General features: G+C 34.3%; 1 protein-coding gene and 2 non-coding genes across 3 annotated transcripts in view; 1 reads left to right on the top strand and 2 right to left on the bottom strand.

The window, feature by feature from the left end:
• The window catches only part of LOC149412080 (multiple PDZ domain protein-like), a 402,130-nt gene that overhangs the window by 109,229 nt on the left and 272,699 nt on the right, over positions 1–20,202 (bottom strand). The window contains exon 19 of the mRNA XM_089646295.1: positions 3,206–3,402. Coding sequence (XP_089502421.1) covers positions 3,206–3,402 — 197 coding nt within the window. The remainder of the gene's footprint in view (positions 1–3,205; positions 3,403–20,202) is intronic.
• On the bottom strand, positions 15,028–15,117 carry TRNAY-GUA (transfer RNA tyrosine (anticodon GUA)). Its single transcript is given in 2 exon segments — positions 15,028–15,063; positions 15,081–15,117. It is a non-coding gene; the product is annotated as a tRNA-Tyr (tRNA).
• Positions 16,429–16,518, top strand: TRNAY-GUA (transfer RNA tyrosine (anticodon GUA)). Its single transcript is given in 2 exon segments — positions 16,429–16,465; positions 16,483–16,518. It is a non-coding gene; the product is annotated as a tRNA-Tyr (tRNA).

Here is a 20,202-nt window from a genome sequence, read left to right as displayed (position 1 = left end):
ATATGGACAAAACTATTTATTCATATTCATATTGCGTATATGAGGGCGCAAACAAATAATTTGTCTTAATATTGTAAAGCAATACCTTGCAAAAGCGTATTTAAACAAAATTAATTAATTAACGCCATCTGTGAACACGTAGAATACAACGAGCGTTGCGTTTAACCTTAAGCGATTGACATTTGCAATGTCATATGATATCTATATGATCAACTAATAAGAAATTCCTTTTTACTATAGGTGTTCAACGTCGGATATTTGAATGGTGTGTGAATTCTTTAAAGAATTTCTGAAGACTTCCTAAAACTATTTCAAAAAATTAATTTAATAAAATACATATTGTATCTTCACCTTTAAATTATTTTAACTCATTTTAATATTTTATTGTAATTTTTTTTTCACATTGTATAATTTGTATGACTACCATAACACGGGCCTAGTATGTTAGTTAAAAATTGTAATATTTAAAAATCTATAAAATAAAATATAAAAATATGTATATATTCGTGCTTTACTGATAGTTTGTTAGAAAATTTTCAAATTATTCGTTTCAGGCCTCCAGTCCCGTTTTTAACAGGAATATTAATAATGATAATAATAATTGTATGACTTGTATAGCGCCGTTTTTGTGCAAAATCACCTCAAGGGTGCTGTAAGTATGGCTAGCGATATGGTGAAATAGGTAAAGCCACGCAAATATAGCGTGCTTATAGCATGGTCTCTCAGTCTTTATAGAAAATTTATTCGTCAACATAATCTTTTTTTTTTTGTTTTTTTTTTTCTAGAATAAAAAAAATTATGCTGACGAATAAATTTTCTATAAAGACTGTGAAAATTTATTCGTCAACATAATCTTTTTTTTGTTTTTTTTTTTCTATAATAAAAAAAAACGTCAGTGAAAATAACCTATGATCGTCTCCGTGGAGCGTACATAAGAGAAAGACCACCACTAGATATTTTCAAACCTTCCTCCTGCCCATCTCCTTCAAACCCTCCACTCTTTTCAGCCCACAGAATAAAGAAGAAGAAAAAAATCCTTAAACTTCCAATCAAAATCTGTATTTCATCATCGATTTGAATTTCAAATGGGATAGCGATATACCAAGTCAGGCTAGTGTAAGTAAGACAGAGCGCGTGCTAAATGAACTAGATATATCCACCACTGACCTATACATAAGTATAGATAGGGGGGTGATTCTACCTGATTTTAGAAGTAAAAAAGTAAAATAACTTTTTTAGAAATTCTTAAATACAGAGAAAAGCTTCCATATAGTTACTAATTCACAATTAAAAAAAAGTTAAATAAAAAAAACTTCCATAAAGTTACTAATTCATAATTTTTAACAATTGGTGAAATTAAACAAAAAATCCATAAATTTACTAATTCATTTTTTTAAAATGGTTAATTAAAAAAATACTAACATAAAGTTACTATTTCACAATTTTAAAAAAAAAGTTAAATAAAATAAAACTTCCATAAAGTTACTAATTCATAATTTTTAACAATTGGTGAAATCAAACAAAAAAATCAATAAATTTACTAATATTTTTTTTTTAAATGGTTAATTTAAAAAAAATACAAACATAAAGTTATTAATTCACAATTTATGAGGAAAAAAACTTTAGGGGCTTTATCGAGAATTATAAAATGTTGTCAACATTTCAAACTGTCTATAAAAGTTTTATTTTGTGAAAAATTGTTCAAAATAATTGTAGTTTTTATCAAAACGTCGAATCATGCATAATTTTGTTGGTAGGTAATTGGTTATACTATGTTCCAAGTATCCCTACTAAAGGTCTAGGTAGCCTGGTCATAAAATATTTATTTAGGCTATGTTGAATGTTTTTGTCAACATCATTCGGCCATTATAACTTCATGCTTTATGTACCTTATAAATGAATACATCCGCAAACAGAATAGTTCCACGAATCGCATAGCCGAAAAACAAATTTATTTACATTTCTTCATAACGGAACCAGTGACGGACTAGGAACGAAGTTTACCATTATTTTTCCTTTCATATTTTTTTTATGGCAATAGAATAAAGAAGAAGATTATATATTAGTTTTCACGGCATAAAAGGGAAATTCAATTCCCAATTTGGTAGGCGGGCATGGGTACCGTCGTCCCGGGAACCCCTTATCTTTGATAACCAACACCTCTTCCATACGTCTCCCTAAGTGTTCCGCCACGTTTTGTGACTTAGCTGGTGTACTCGGGTTCATGGGGCGAGGTTTTTTCAGGTCTTAACGGCAGGTGCATCTGCCCACCAACTGTGTGACAGGTGGATTTGGGTGATGCCGGTTGAGGGAGACATTTTTTAACATCTTCAGCCGGACTATCTCGACCCATCGCCTTACATCTCAGTGGAAGGGATGGATTCATACGTCACTCCAGGACATACTGACCCTTAGTTTCCTACCCACCCCTCATATACTTTTCCTTCCCTGAATTTCCTATCCTTGTGTTCCTTAAAAAGATCCTTCACACAGCATCCCTAAAGATGACGAGGGAAATTTTACTCGGGGCTGTGTAGGATTAATATTAAAAACAGTCTGATTGTCATGAATTTCATCAGTGAACGAGCAACTTGCACGTTCTATTTCATCACAGTTCTGTTTTGTTAATGTTCTGTTTTATCACTATTCCTATATTTTTATTTTATTTTATATTATAGAAACAAACAGTACATGATTTACATAGATGAAACAATATACAGGAATAAGATACTTCATGTTGGGTACCTATGATATGTTTTCTTGTAATGTCTGCTAAGTGGTATGTTTATTCCTTAATTACCAGGTGACGTGTGTAGTATTTAGGTGTGTGTGTAATGTATGTGTGAGTGTTTGTGTGTGTGTGTGTGTGTGTGTCTGTATGTATGCGCATTGAACAGTTTATATTATTGACATGATGCCACGTTTGAATTTGGACATTGAATCCGAAAAAATGTCAATTATTTAGAGTATGAAGAGCTCGGTTAATTGTCGAATTAGATGCTGCATTTGTTTTATAATTTAGCGTGTGGAATAGCACTGTATGTCGTGTACGTCTCAAAGGTATGTTAAAGTTAATAAGGGATAGATATATGTTTTTTTATTGTTCTGTTTGGTTAATGTTGTGTTCTGTTTTGTTACTGTTCTGTTTAGTTACTGTTCTGTTCTGTTTTGTTACTGTTGTCATGAGGATTTGATGTTAACTCACCTCCAGTATCTCATCCCCCACCAGCACTCCCCCCGCGCGTGATGCCGCCCCCCCAGGCCGCAGTCCGCAGACGAAGACGGCCATGCGCGAGCGATCCTTGTGGCCGGCCAGCGACAGACCCAGCCCGCCGCCGGCCCTCTCCAACTGCACTGCCACCACGAGATGGCCCAAGTTGGAGTACTTCTTCCGCACCTTGTCTGGAAAAAGAGGTCAATTAGAATAATTGACATTAAAAAAAACATCAGGGCATCCATCTAACACATACAGATTAAATGCGTCTTGTATGAAAAGGGGCGCTATTACAATAGTGGATTAAAACAACCAGAAAAGATTTATTTATTTGCAAAAACAGTATAAACCAGTACATTGCAATATCGGTAATTAAAGATTACAAAAAAGTCAATAACAAATACTTTCATAAGTGGGACAAAAAAAAGTTTCAAATTTAGGTTAAGTCTTGAATAATATTTCACGTTTAATGACATGTGGAAAATATCCACATATCCTGCGAGGCAGTTAATTAACATAGTGATGTTTCCCAATGACATCACCATTGGTAAGTTAGTTCTGCACCTAGGAAGAATCAAAAGCCTGTGTTGGCGGCCTCGCACAAAATTATCCGGGACATAGAATCCTATTTTAGCCAAAATGTCTGGTATTGATACTAAACCGTTTAGAAGCTTATACGCCATCAGGAGAAATGCAACATCCCTTCTGGAACTAATGCTGCATACACCCAGCATTCCAGAGATAAATGCTGTTGGAAACAGCCATGGGTAATAACCAAACTCTTTCATGTAGAGGTATCGTAAAAACTTCATTTGTATCTTCTCGACAATTAGTACATAGACAGTGTACTCTGGCCCCCATACCTGAGATCCACTCTCGAGAATGCTACGCACTAAGCTAAAGTAAAGCAGCCTTATAACTGCAAGGTTGGTCAAGTCTTTTGAATTGTGTATGACAAAACCCAACATCTTAGTAGCTGATTTACAGATCTTTTCAATATGAGCGTGAATAATCTTTTCAATATGTTAAGCGAATGTCGTACACAATTCCTAAGTACTTGCGAATCACCATGTGCTTGAGTGACGTATCTTTCATTTTGTAATTAAAATATATGGTCTTGTGTGCCCTTGTAAAGCATACGACTAAACATTTTTGGAAGTTAATCTATCGATCTAACGAAAGGATCCATTAACCGCATATCCAAACAACTTCTCGGATAAATGTTCTTCATTGATATACTGACAGATCAAAACCTGCTTGAAATTGAATAGGTCGAGGTACACACTTCTTCCGCACCCTTGTCTGAAAAAGGACGGCATTAGAACAATAAAGAAGACATTGAAAACACTAAAGCATCCATTTGTCAGCAATTTGTGCAACTAGTCGCTTAAGCCGATACATTCCAAGAATCGCCACCAAAAAGCGATAAGATCCCCGTACGAACGGTTACACCGGAATACGTGACAACAAATAAGAATGGTTGGTGTATCAATCTATACGGAATCCAAACCTGGATATCTCGACACTAAACCAAACAACGAGATATTATATAAATACGAATGATGGAAGGAGAACCCTAATAAAAAAACTACTACATAGGTGTAAGCGACTGATAGGTGTAAGCGACTATTATGAAAATATTTAATAAGACAAGACTTAAAATAGGACACAAATCTGGCGACATTAAAAAAAACTGTGTTTGTTCATACCTATTTTAATTTAACTAAAATGTGAGCATCGAGATAACTCCCGTTATTAGAGACTTATGTATGTCGCCTTAAGAGGAAGCTACAAGTCCAAAATGTGTATATTCTTGGTTTGCTTTATATTGAAGGTAATATGTGTAGTGGTACGCAACTACTTCATTCGAACCAAATTCTAGAAGTCTCGATTTTTCCAAACAAGTTTCTTGGATGTTCTTTTATTTATTTGTTTGGAAAATTCTACATAGCAACCAAATTGTTCCAGAAGCTTCTTCACCTTTTAAAAGCGACAGCATGAAGAATCTAGTTAGACAGTCAGTCATCAATCTGCCATCAGTTCACAAGGTGCTCAACGAGTGATAATCCGCGCATCTCACTTGCGCGAAGGACATTCTTCCCGGCTCTGCTCATGGACTCCATCGGGACATCATCATAGCGCTTTGGCCCAGATCGCCGTCCCTGGCCAACGCTACATGGATTACAGCGCCCTGGTTCCAGCGTCTCTGACCAGCGCTTCATCCACTCACCATGACCACCACGAGGACACGTAGCATTCTCACTGGTCTACTCAGCTCCCGCTCAACCGCCTACAAGGTCCACCGCACATTCGGCCTTCCCGTCAGCACTGGAGTACTGATTGCCAAGATCGCCAGTGCCTGACAGTCAACGAGTCCGGTCACTAGCGCCCGGCGTCGACTCACAGACCCGCGCTTGACCAGCCATCACCGCCTGCATCCGGAGGATACTACATCTGTCCAACGTCATCTCATCACGGCTACCTGACTCCACACAAATAAACACTCTGACCTTCACAACAACATCTTTCATTCCGTGCCCACTCACCAGATCACCAAAGTGCGGTGGTTTGAAATGAAAGATGTTGTGAAGGTCAGAGTGTTTATTTGTGTGGAGTCAGGTAGCCGTGATGAGATGACGTTGGACAGATGTAGTATCCTCCGGATGCAGGCGGTGATGGCAGGTCAAGCGCGGGTCTGTGAGTCGACGCCGGGCGCTAGTGACCGGACTCGTTGACTGTCAGGCACTGGCGATCTTGGCAATCAGTACTCCAGTGCTGACGGGAAGGCCGAAGGTGCGGTGGACCTTGTAGGCGGTTGAGCGGGAGCTGAGTAGACCAGTGAGAATGCTACGTGTCCTCGTGGTGGTCATGGTGAGTGGATGAAGCGCTGGTCAGAGACGCTGGAACCAGGGCGCTGTAATCCATGTAGCGTTGGCCAGGGACGGCGATCTGGGCCAAAGCGCTATGATGATGTCCCGATGGAGTCCATGAGCAGAGCCGGGAAGAATGTCCTTCGCGCAAGTGAGGTGCGCGGATTATCACTCGTTGAGCACCTTGTTAACTGATGGCAGATTGATGACTGACTGTCTAACTAGATTCTTCATGCTGTCGCTTTTAAAAGGTGAAGAAGCTTCTGGAACAATTTGGTTGCTATGTAGAATTTTCCAAACAAATAAATAAAAGAACATCCAAGAAGCTTGTTTGGAAAAATCGAGACTTCTAGAATTTGGTTCGAATGAAGTAGTTGCGTACCACTACATATGCATTAAAATCGCTTGACAAACGGAGTCTAGAAACGTTCGATTTCAAGCACAAAACTGATTTTTATTTATTTTGTAACTATTTTTATAAGGAAGCAAAAAAGTTAATCAAGTGAAACTGTCACAGATAATCTTATTGAAAGTTATTTCCTTTATGCGTTTATACATTTTTATTGAAAAAAAATCTCTTAGTAGCTTACATTTATATTTTTTTACTGAGTAACTTATTTTTTTATTTGTATTCTATTCGAGCGAAACGATAGGAAAACCTTAAATTTATCTAAAGCATATTTTTTGGTATTCATAATCACCATCATATACACCAATTCGTTATAAAGATTAATTAAAATAGTGATTTGGCATCAAGCTTCGCCTTAACTTCTTAATTTTATGTCGCGTGTACATCTTGAATTTTTGAATAAATTTAATCTAACAAAGGACTGTCCATCTTCATTCATCTCTACAATTTAACAATCTTTTAGCACTGCGTTATGGAAAGGCGTAGTATCCTACTAAAATTGTTATAAGAAGCAAAAATACAAGATTTCAACATTGACAACAAAGTGAAAAATTGACAGAAGACATGGCAGAGAAAGTCAACAAAACACAACTTACAAGTTGTGCTCTAAAATATAATATAATATAATGTAAATAAGCAACTTGATTATACATAATAACTTAACTCTAACATTGATATTTTTACGGATTCACTGCCCAAATTCAAACGTGGCATCATGTCAATAATTTAAACTATTCAATGCGCATACATACAGACACACACACACAAAAACACTCATACATACATTACACACGTCACACACACACCTATAAACTACATAAGTCACCTGGTAATTAAGGAATAAACATACCACTTAGCAGACATTACAAGAAAACATATCATAGGTACCCAACATGAAGTATCTTATTCCTGTATATTGTTTCAACTCTGTAAATCATGTACTGTTCGTTTCTATAATATAAAATAAAAAATAAATAAATATGATTATAAGAAAGGCACACAAATACAATGTTGGAAACAATCATCATACAGTATATATATATTGCATTTGTATGCCCTTCCTGAAAGAATTGATTATTTCAAAGCATATCTTACAAAAAGTGTTTTTTGCTTTAAATAATTAAATTAACGCAATTACAGTAAAAATGTAGGTATCATTAAATTTGATGTCACTTGACATTTTTATCAAGTTTTCAAGAAAGTAGGTTGCGATATTATTATTCGTATAGTTTTAAATTCAAAATTCTAGATACAGCATTATAATTGAATATTACTTGGAAAACATAAATGCTTTCACAGTAAAATTTAATGATGGGATTATTGTGAAACTAGGTGGTAATAAACTGATTATTAACGGAAATGCAATTCAGTTATCCGACCAACTTGGCCACAAATCAATTAATCCGGAAAGCAATTAATTACGGCGAACCAAATATATCGAATAAGCTTCATTTATTGATGGATAGGTACTTACTCAAGAAAACTTATTGTAGTGGGGAAGAGTGAGATAGGTGATGCAAGAATGAGAGCGCGAAAGGTTTTAACACTATATAGTCGGGCATTTTATCGCTTAATTGGGGGCAAAGGGCGGATGTTTTTTTAACTTTTAGCGCCAAAATTAGACTTTCCGCAAAAAATTCATATCTTATGATCTATTTGATATTTTTCGATGAAACTTTCAGTGTTTTACTTTTAAAAGATGTCTCTATTTATTTACTTAGCAATGTATGTGTAGTTCCATTTTTTATAAACAAAAACTTTCTACTTTCTTGGGAATCATAGAAAAAACAGTATTTCACAATCGAAATAACATATCGAAATTTATTCATACAAAATTACAAGATTATTTATAAATTTTCAATACATATAAAAAAAAACTATAACCTAATAGTGCTTCAATGTGTGATAGCGTTCGAAACACTTTCCTTTATGCAGGGGCACATTGCAAATGTACCGCGATTCACTGCGTAGTTTGTGAGCGGAACATACGCGACAACGATTTTATTATTTTTGTTTTTTGTTGTGTTTCAAACTCATTGTATTGACAGGTAGATAGATCGGGTACCGCCGACAATAGAAAACACATGACCCCGCACCCATTTAGAACCCCTTGTTTACAAGTTTTCAGCTCCTTACCGCTTTGCGCAACCAAACGAGTAAACTCGTCTCCCGCGTCTTACTGTAAAAAGGCGTATGATGAGTTTTTTCGTTTCCCGCAAAGAACGTGTAAACAAACGGCGCCATTGCTATTCTGGTCTTACGAGTGATAAGTTGTGCGGGTGTCGTTTTTAAAGAACTTTATGTGTTATTATTACATTATTTAAATAACGTTAAGTGCTCACTTAGAATATAGACATTATTATAAATCGGAGCTGAATTTATTTATTAATTATCCTAAAGAATCAACGATATATCACGTATATAATGACATTTTATGTATCTTTGTGTAGTTTGGGACTAATGTTGCCCGATTAAAAAAATTTATACGGCTATCGAATATTTAATTAAAACTGGTCCTGGCTTCTTAGGTCCATTATAGCCCAGTATATCAGTATCTTTTTTTTGTAATGGTATCACTTATTTTGCCAGGGCTCCTACCAGTGAGCTTCTTGACAAAGGTAAATATCTCTCACAGTGAGGATAAAGAGGGATATGATATACGGTTTTCGAGTAAATCGAGTTCAAAGTTGGATGTCAAATTTAAAAGAAATCGGTCGCTAGGGCGTTAATATCAGCTGTTTAATGTCTTAAGCCTGGTACACACGCAAAGCTCACATCAACAGATAATATAAAGCACAATAGCGCTCGCCATACAATCCCATACAGACCCGACACACGTAAAAAGATAACGCGCTATAAGTGTGGTTCTGAACTTCGCTAACCTAATTTATTTTATGTAACCGCTCCCGACGCGATATTTGAAAAGTTAAGCTGCTGCCACACGCAAAGCTCACATCAACAGATAATATAAAGCACAATAGCGCTCGCCATACAATCCCATACAGACCCGACACACGTAAAAAGATAACGCGCTATAAGTGTGGTTCTGAACTTCGCTAACCGAATTTATTTTACGTAACCGCTCCCGACGCGATATTTGAAAAGTTATGCGTCCCCCTCTCCGCCGTAAAAAGGAGAGGGGGTCATTTTAATTACGGAGCTACCAACTAAGTTCCGTGTTCCCTTTGACAGCCATGACATAAGCAGCCTAATAATGCATTTCTTATTTATTATGTTAGCTCATATCGTCATGTGTGCTAGTAAATTTAGAAACATAAAAAAAAACTTTATTTGGCAAACATACTTAACATATATTTAAAATATAAATATAATCAATATTTGAATTTGAAGTAAACAAATTTTCGCCCTTTCAAAATTAATCATATTTTTAACTCAGTATGTTTATATGGTAATATCATTCGGTTTTTTGATAAAGTTGGACGGCCTGATACCTACATAGAGAAGCTTCTAGTTTGTTCGTTTGTTGATTGTTTTCAATTGTTTTCCTGGGTAATCTGGTTTGCTCTCGTCAGCTCTCGTGCTCTCTTCTCGTTCCCTGCCCTGGTGTTGGTCCTTGCCGCCTTTGCCTTCGACATTTTTGGAAATCGACGTGAGCTTATTTTACAATAATTTATTATATGTCGCTTTCGTCGATCGGCGTGCGAACTGCGAATTTCCTGATTCGACGGAGAGGTTATGTCAGGTTATGTGAAAATGCGCTATTTACGCGCAGATTGTTTAAAATCTAAAAAGTTTATAAATAGCATTTATAATTATATAGTTGGCGGCATCATCATCTGAGGATGAGCTGTCCAACAGATCCAGCAATAGGCGACAAGTATCATCCATTTCGAAAACGTGCTCAAGCTGTCTGTAAGTAAAGTTGTCACTTTGACAGATGAAATTATGTTCCTCGGCCGCTCTCGAATTCAACTGACCCCCTCTCCTACCATAGGAAGAAATATTTGATAGCGTCGTGTGTCGGTAGAAAAGATGATGCGCTGTACATTAACTTTTGATGTGAGCTTTGCGTGTGTACCACGCTTTAAGCGTAGACCCGAACCTTTAGTTGCCGAAAACGAACTGAACTGGGAAAAGTTGGGACCGGAAACGAAACCACAAATGATGTTGATCCCATGGAATGAGGGAATCCAAAACTAAACTTGTTTGCTGCCAGAAAAGTTACGGACAAACTGCGGCCGACCGAAGTACGGACTCCGGGGTTTGTTTGAATCTGATTATATCCGGAGATTTAACGGTTTAAGGCGATCATTTTATAAAGAACTCAATTTGCCACATTATACAATAAAACCGTAAACTAAAATGCGTTCGAAAGTAGGAGATTTTGAACTTGAAAGCAGTTTTTATAGGCCTGATACATTCAAATATGATTTAAGATTTTCACGGCCAAAAGTATTTTTGTTATTTGTTTTTGGGGTATTATGCCGTGTTGCGCTAACTCCTTCTTTAGCCAACGTTTCGGACAGCATTGCAGTGTCCATCATCAGGGCAGATGTCTTATTTAAGATGATGGACACTGCAATGCTGTCCGAAACGTTGGCTAAAGAAGGAGTAAGCCTGATACATTATTTTTACTAGGCTTATTAAAAGACTTATTTAAAAAATACTGCATCAGGTCATATGCCAAGATGTGTTCTACTCGCAGTATTTAATTAAAGCATCTAAAACATTTCTAAATGCTCAAATTTTCAAACCAAAAAAACATGAATTTGCATTGCTACGCATGGCATCGCCTTAACCAATTTTTCTTTAAAAAAATGGGTATTTTATCTACAATTATTATACTCGAACATAGAACAGCTGGGGAGCCAGCTTATATTATTATAGAGCTTACAGGGAAGGTATAAGGAAGTAGTCAGAATAAACTAGAATTTTTTACGTGCAACCTGACGTGTACCCGGCATAATTTGGGTTATAAACGGGGCCGTCTTCAGCTGTGAAGGAGCCCATGGGTATCTTTATTAAGTTTGGGAGTCCTTTTGAAAGCCACAAGCCTACAGAAAAAAAACAATCTACGAGTACATGACTTGCAGGGGGTCGTGCAAGAGAATAATATGCTACCTAATCGTGATTTAAAAGCATTTAGCAAACGCGATACCAACTCAGCTACTGACTGATGTATTTTAAAAATTTGTGCTATTAATTTTTATTTTCTTTCTAAAACCAAGTAACTTGTTTGAAATAATATGGTATATGCAAGCAATGCATCTATGCGAGTACTGCGTTCGTCACCTTTAGTGTCTAGCTGCAATTTCTATACATTCTCAAATAAATATGAAATCATTAAAAAATTAATTAATATCGTTTCACTTGGAAGTTTAACCAAACATTTTGATTTGATTTAGGTATTTCCTTCTTGATGTTTGTGATGTCAATCGATTACTTAGGTTTTAAAATTGTTTAAGATGAATAATAAACAGTTGCCTCTTTGACTTAAAGTAAATCAAGGTAGTAATTAATAATTTAATCTAACAAAATTGGCCATATAAATAAAATTAATATAAATTCATGAATCATTGATACAAAAAAACTTTAATTTGTGTCCGCTAGATGGCACTGAAACGATACAAACACAAATATGCTAAGCTATTTTAATATTCATTAAATACATGGCGAAGCTTAATGATAAATCACTATTTTGAACACCAATCACGAATTGGTGTAAATTATGAAATTGAAAAAATATGCTTTTGAAAAAGATAAAGATTTTCTTATCGTTTCGTTTTAGTAGAATAAAAATAAATATATAAATTACTCAATAAAAAATATAAATGTAAACTACTAAAAAAAACATATTTTCAATAGATATGAATGAACGCGTAAAGGAAACAACTTTAAAAAATACAGTATTATAGCTAAAATTATCTGTGACAGTTTCACTTGATTAACTTTTTTGCTTTCTTATAAAATTTTTTACAAAATAAATAAAAACCATTTTTGTGCTTGAAATCGAACGAATCTATAAGACTCCGATTGTGAAGCGATATTACCTACAATATAAGGTAAACCAAGAATATACACATTTTTGTTTTGTAGCTTCCTCTTAATTTATATTGTAAGTGGCGCTTTATACATATATGCCAAAATTAATGTAAATACTTAACTTACTATATATCTTATCAAATCGAATATCTATTTATAAAATAGAGGAGATGAATTTTATTTCCGTTGAAAACTGACATAAAAATTTACATGACAATTTTATTAATTGAGTAAAATTCAATATACACAAGGTAAGATAGCGTAAGGTAGTATATCATGTAGTATAACATGTAGTAGGTATAGCAATCTAAGGTAAGGCGAGATAACATTACGACAGGCACTGTACCCATAGTTAAAATGTTTTGTGTAATAGACTTCGAGATGCATAATTTGGCTGTACTTTGTATATTATATAATGTATACAATTTCATTTACAAATTATTCAAATTTACTACTAAATCGATAGTTTAAGTTATTATAAATATATTAAATAGTGTTGTTCAGTTGAGAGGTTTCAGTTCAGTGTGTAGTTTGTGTCAGTATATTGTCTATTTCTGATCTCCCTATGATTTGTATCCAGCTTTTTATTTGAGATTTAAATGTTAAAATATTGTTGTGAGTTTTGAATGAGAGTGGCATTTTATTGTAGAGTTTAGTACCACAGTACAAAAATCTTTTATGCCAAAGTGTTGTATGTTGTAGTTGCTTGGTGGATATGTTTTTGACCTTGAGATCTAGTGTTTGTAATATGTGTGTTGTATTTCTTGTGCTTTGTATTTATGAATGTAAAGGAGTATTGTTTTAGAGTAGAGTTGGTTAAGTGACATTATGTTAAGTTTGTTGAAGCTTTCGTCAGTGATAGTTCTTACAGGAATTTTTGGATTTTAATGATTAATTTTAGGATATTGTCATTTGCATCCGATAATAACGTATTCTAAGAGCGATTGGCAAAGAGCCATGTAGATCTTTAATAACTCTTTTTTACTGAGGACATTCCTGATGGTTTTGAAGAAATAACTTTAAATAGTTAATATGATCAGTTTATTTTAGATGTTCATCAATTTTTACACCTAGATAAGTTACATGGTCAAAGTTTTTCAATGAGGGACAATTATTACAATGCTCAATAAAGTGAGCAATGGATTTTTAAGCTCAGGTTTCCTTCATAGTTTTTTTGTATTTTTATTTATTTTGAAACTGATGTATTCGGTTTTATTAGCATTAAGTGTAAGTGAATGGTAGCCTAGCCATTTTTTGATTCTGTTTAGTGTGCCTTCTGATTCCTTACATGTTTCAGCCCAATTATTCACATTTATTAGAAGAACTCTATCTTCCGCAAAACAGATGATTTCGCCTTCACATTCTATGTGGTAAAGGTCATTTTTAATTAAGAAGAGGATTGGACCCAGAATACTTCCTTGAGGCACCCCGAATTTGACATTAAAACTCGCTGGCTATGTTGTTAAGTTTTACTTAATCGTATATTTTCTAGTTTTTTTTAAATATTGGAGTGCTTTATTGTGTCGAAGGTCGAGGAATATGAAAATGCATTTTTTATGTGGGCATAGATATTTTTTAATATATTCAATTACTAAGACTATGGCGTTGGATGTTCCTAGATTTTTTCTGAACCCAAATTGTTTCTGTGAAAATTGTTTGTTTGATTCTAGGTAATGGATGAGTTGACATTTAATCGTTGTTTCTAAGATTGGTTCCATGATAACTAAACACAATGAAAATTGAAAACACCTCTTAAAAAGTGATAAGGTAACACGTGATGAAAAAAACTACCAAATAAACCTAACCTATGTAACCTATTATTTGTTTTATAACTTTTCATGACTTTATATCACATTTTAAAGGTGTGTTGAATTGTCATTTTGTTGAGTTATCCGGTCACCATATGCAATATATTATGCTGCGTATAAATACGCGAGCCGAACTGCCGAACTGAAACTCAACCTTTAGGAAAGGAATGAAGCAAGCGCATATGGCGCGAAACGCCGCTTGTAGTTGCTTCGTTCCTTTCCCGGCATTCGTGGCTTGGTTCGCGTTGCGGTATGCACATGTATACGTACCGTTATAGCGCTTGAATTACGCATTATTATTATTAAGATTATCGACGAAGCAACCCAAAGACCTCCATAAAAGACAGATATTTAATACACCTAAAAGATAATTATTTTTAAGTACATAATATTACAATATAAACATCTCCGTGTCACCTGTTTCTGTACTTCATTTTATTTAACTTAATTTCAATTTCAATTTGTAATATTTATATATTTTTTTTTGTAATATCTGCATTATCTGTACAGCGCCCCTGAGGTGATATTTCGCAAAAGCGGCGCTATAAAAATCATCCAATAAATAAATAAATAAAAAATAAATAAAGAAAAATAAAATAATATTTTAAAATTAATAAAAAAAAGTGTTACAAGTAACACTAATATTACAATATAATAAACAAAGAAAAATAAAATAATATTTTAAAATTAATAAAAAAAAAGTGTCACAAGTAACACTAACGTTCCTTCGAGCCGGATTTGAACCAGCGGCCTATGGATATCTATACATCTTTACTTTACAGTCCACCGCTCTACCAACTGAGCTATCGAAGGCTTACAAAACTTGGTCATAAAAACGCTTTTATCCTACAGCAAGTACGTAGGTATAACATAATGATATTATCGAGAGGAAAATAATAAAATAAACTATTTTCTGACGAACTGTGAAAACATTCAAAATACAGTAAACGCAGCATAATGCATTATTATTGACTGAATAATCCCATATAATATATTATTTCAATATTATACAATAATTTATTTATTTTATGCGTCAATATTTTCAATGAACGTCAGTAATGTTGATAGAAGAATTTAATGAAAGCGCCATCTATACAACTTCTTCAAAGCTAAAAATTAGGAATAATTGAAGCCTTCAATATTGTAAACATTTGTATTTCTAACGTGTGTGTTTATTTTAAAACTTATTTCTACCTGGTAGGTGATAAATCTTTCAGTAAATCGTACTTTAGAAATAATCAAATCATTATCTACATAAAAAAAGCATCGTAATAATAATTATCGTTTTGTAACGACAAATTATCACCGATAAACTACCGATGACAACAAACATTAATTTGAAGTAATTTAAAAATATTTTGACTGCCAAATAAATTGTAATTTCAGATTTCGCCGCAATAAATTCTCGGTTTAGCTACCATTTCTTATATTGCACAATAAAGTGCGGTGATTGCGTATTGATTTGACTTTATTGTTCCTGCATTCAGTCGCAGAATGTTACGCAATAAAACACAATGAATCACGTGGTTGAACACGAGAAATAATATTATTGTGACGCAGTTTACTGTCGTTTTATGGAAACGATTGAGAATTGGTTTCAATTCGTTATTTTATACTAGTGACAACATTGAGAGATTTTTGCGGTAAAATCTGGAACTAAATAGTGTGCCTTTTTAAAATAAATTCTTTTTCTATTAAATAAACTGTAGTTCCTGATTTGACCGCAATAAATCAATTAAAAATAATTTTTATCGGAAATATCGGCATTGCCAACGTTTAGCTGCTGTATTATAATAATTATTTCGGATACAATTATTGCGGATCTATTTTTTTCCGCCTAGGATTTATCGAGCGTGATACTATACTAGCGGCATCTAGTTTTCATAATAAAAGTTGTCCGTAATGTTGCAAGGTATGTGGTTGATTAAAACTAATATATATCATACTAGAATAGAAAAATACGAAAATATTAACCAACACGAAAAATTTGTTCACTCGTTGGTCGCAAAAGAAGATATCTTATACGATCAATTATAATATATACATCCATCGATCGAGTTATATCGGTGATCGTTGATCGACTTACTTGTTTATTTACACGTACTTTGGTCAATAACTCTCAAGCCTTCGATAGCTCAGTTGGTAGAGCGGTGGACTGTAAAGTGAAGTTGTATAGATATCCATAGGCCGCTGGTTCAAATCCGGCTCGAAGGAATGCGCTGAAGCATTTTTGGCGTTTTATTTTTTGATTTTATAACCCCGCTGGTTCAAATCCAGCTCGAAGGAATGCGTTTTATTTATTTTATTAATATTATTTTAAATATTTTTCATTATAAATTAAACTATTTCCAACAAATGTCTGGCTTTTCAAAAGAACCGTCGACCGAAAAGACCTTATTAAATCTTACTGATCTGAGAAAATTAGTAACTTATTAACCCGAAACTTTGCTAGATTATATAATTTATACTTTATACCCTTCTTCCTTTCGATCGGTGTTACTTCGTAAAGTTACTGCTCGGTTAGTACTTTTTAATAACTTGGTAGGTAGGTATTTAATTCGCTGATAAAATTAATGTGACAACTTATAACTTCAGTTTGTAAAACATTTCGAAGTTGTTGTAAACAAATACAATTTTTGATGCAGGGTCCAGATTTCGAAAATCGATGTCATTACACCCTGATAAATTGTCACATTATTAAGAGCCGATTTTGAAAAATTGCTTCCTTTTTTGTTTTTGTTTTTCGAGTAAATCGAGTCCGAAGTTCGAACTTTTTTGGATCAAATTTGAAAAAAGATCATTCACTAGCGAATTATATCTTTTAATTCGAAGCTTAGACAAGGCTCCTAAATTTTTTTAACCCTTTATTTGACAGAAAACGTTAAAAAATATATCTAAATCCCCAGATCGAAAAAGTTTTTTTGGGTTCTCTGATTAAGGCGATGCACTACGTAGTAATTTAAAATCACGTGTTTTTGGTTTGAAAATTTGGTCGCCTAGAAATGTTTCAGATGCTTTAATTAAATACTGCGAGTAGAATACATCCTGGCCTTTGAAATAATCGATTATTTTTTAGATAAGTCTTTTTATAAGCCCAGAAAAAAATAATGTATAGGCCTATGAAAACTGCTTTAAAGTTCAAAATCTCCTACTTACGAACCCATTTTTGGTTATGGTTTTATTGTATAATGTGGCAAAAAAAGTTATTTATAAAATTATGGAAAAACATTTAAATATTTATGCCTGAACATCCACGAAATAAAATAAAAGGCACTTTTTGGCTATGTTTTTTTCTTGCATAAATCAACACAGGTGGATGGTGTGAAGCGGGAATTTGAGCCTTGCCGCCATCTACGTAAGGTGTGTTATTGATAGCGGCTCGATTCAAAATATTACACGACGTAGTGCATCGTCTTAAGATTTATCCGTTTCCCGCCTTTACAACTACTTTCCGGACACCGTATATATTATGTATTATATTCGTTTTTGTTTAATTTTCGTATTCCCTATTCATAAGTGTGACCTTCACACCCAATTTCTACCGATTCATAACAAGTTTCTCGTTAACTCTTTAAGTTTTAAGTTCCATAAAAATATATGTTATTTTTGAAGATAATATCTATACATTTGTTTTGCCGAAAGGTTAATTATATGAAATTCCCTAGATAGAAAAAAATCGCAAAGTAAGCTCCGAAAATTATTAAACACACGTTTTGTTCTGTTATTTAATATGTTATAGGCATGAAAAAAAAACACAGTGTATTTTTAAATGCAACAAAAATTTTTTTCGAGAGATTTTTGATCTATTTCAAACGAGTCGTGTTTTATTAAATATTTTCAACATTTTCACTTAATTATTATCATTTTTTTTAAATATTAGCGCGCTCCCTCTAACATTCGTATTTATATATCTCTTTTTTATTGTCTTTTTAAAATGTATTTTATAAATTTATTTTATGCATTTTGCTACGCAAAGTGTAGACAAGGTGTCAAGTTGTTCTTAGAGAACATTAATTTTATGGTTACGGTTTAGAAGCTTGCCACAGGGCGTGGGAATTAATTGTAACGCGTATAAGCGTTACAATTAATGATTACCACCCGAAATGTAGATAAAAACATTTATATAACAGCATACTATGCATTTACAACTTATACAATTATACCTACCTAGTTCATAACTTTTACTGTATTAATAAGCCTACACGGTGTACGGAAACTCGTAGTACAAATGAGAAACCGGTGAATCTACATCATTATTATTTTTTTTTTTTTTCGATTCAAGAATTTCCAACTTAACTAACCATCACGCCATTTCTCCGCAGGGGTAGGCAGAGAGGACGGACCGCCAAACAACTCGGTCTTGGCACACACATCTTGCCTCATTCACATTTATACATACTCTTCTATTATTCTGACTCTTGACATTTCCCGACTCAAGTATCAGATTTACTTGTCCATGTCGTCCTCGGGCGTCCCCGACTTCTGCTACCATTCTCCTTACTCTCCTTTCTTCGCTCATTCGCTCTACATGCCTAAACCATCTAAGCGTCCCTTTCTTGATATTACTCATTATGCTTACGATCTTACATGGTTTTACCACACATTCGCCTCAGGGATCTCATTTCTACAGCATTCAGTCTACTTTCATCCTTTAAAATAATAATTAAATATTGGACAATTTTTATAGCGCCGCTTTTGTGAGTTATCACCTCAGGGGCGATTAACAGTTGATGCAGGTATTACAAAAAATATATAGGTATAAGTTAGGTAATATAAGTTAGGTAAAGTAAAATGAAGAACAGGAACAGGTGACATGAAGATAGACGATGGAGACTCTGCAGCAAGAATCCTAGGTGGTGAAGAAACTGGACAAGCTGCTACAGCGAAAGAGTCCACCAACAGTGCCAACACGAGGTTCGTCATCCAATTTCTCTGCCAGTTCCATGCCTCACTTTCATACATCAGGGTAGGTACCAGCACTCCATTGTGGACTGCTAGCTTCGCTTCTTTGGACAATTTTTTGTCAGCACCAACTGCGTTCAGTCCTCCATTAATGGAGGTATATTGGGTATAATTAAGTAGGTAGGTATTTAAGTACCTATTTACAAATTCTATGTTCTATTCAGAAGATTTGGTTTTGATTTATTAAATAAAACCAAATAGAAACACAGCTAGGAAGAGATGTTTTTCACAGAACTAATAGTAGTATTTATTATACCTATAGCATAATACCTTCATTCGTGTAACGATTGACGACCCCTGCTCGCGCTCCATTTAACCTTTCGCTGCTGCAACTGACGGCCAGTTAAAAAACCACTCCGATAGTTTTACAGACAAGCTGTTTTAAACTGTTGTTTGCTCTTCAAAATGTAGGTTAACCCAACCCCTACACCTTCAACCTTCTACCCCACCCTAATGCCGAGACCCCACTGAGTATTTGCACAGAGCACACAAGCAAGGATAGGGGGGCAGCAGAATCTACCTATTCGTATAATTCCATTGCTTATTTATTTCTTCACGTTCTCCATAAAATGTCTAAATATACAAATATATTACGGAGAAGATGAGAAATTAGTGGTTAATGTAAGTATAAAAGGTCATGGGGGGCAGTTTTATATATTTTAATTGTCTAAACTATAATGGTACGTAGGGGAGACCAAGGCAAAGCGAATGTACCAGGTAAAGCGGATGAATTGAATATTTCCGAAAATTACCACTACAATGCGTTAATAGTCTCACAATCGGTGAACCGCATCACTACCGACGCCATAACAGTGAATATTTGTCGTTTGCAGGAACACATGCTCCTTTGATAAAAAATCTTTTTTTTTAGAATTTTCATACGATTATTATTATTTGGTTATATTTCATGTGAAGATTAGTTTATTTCATCCAATG

Source organism: Hesperophylax consimilis, chromosome 24 (assembly GCF_061612785.1).
Source record: "Hesperophylax consimilis isolate HC1 chromosome 24, BYU_Hcon_1.0, whole genome shotgun sequence".
Taxonomy (NCBI): Eukaryota; Metazoa; Arthropoda; class Insecta; order Trichoptera; family Limnephilidae; genus Hesperophylax; species Hesperophylax consimilis.
This window is presented reverse-complemented; position numbering and strand designations above follow the sequence as displayed.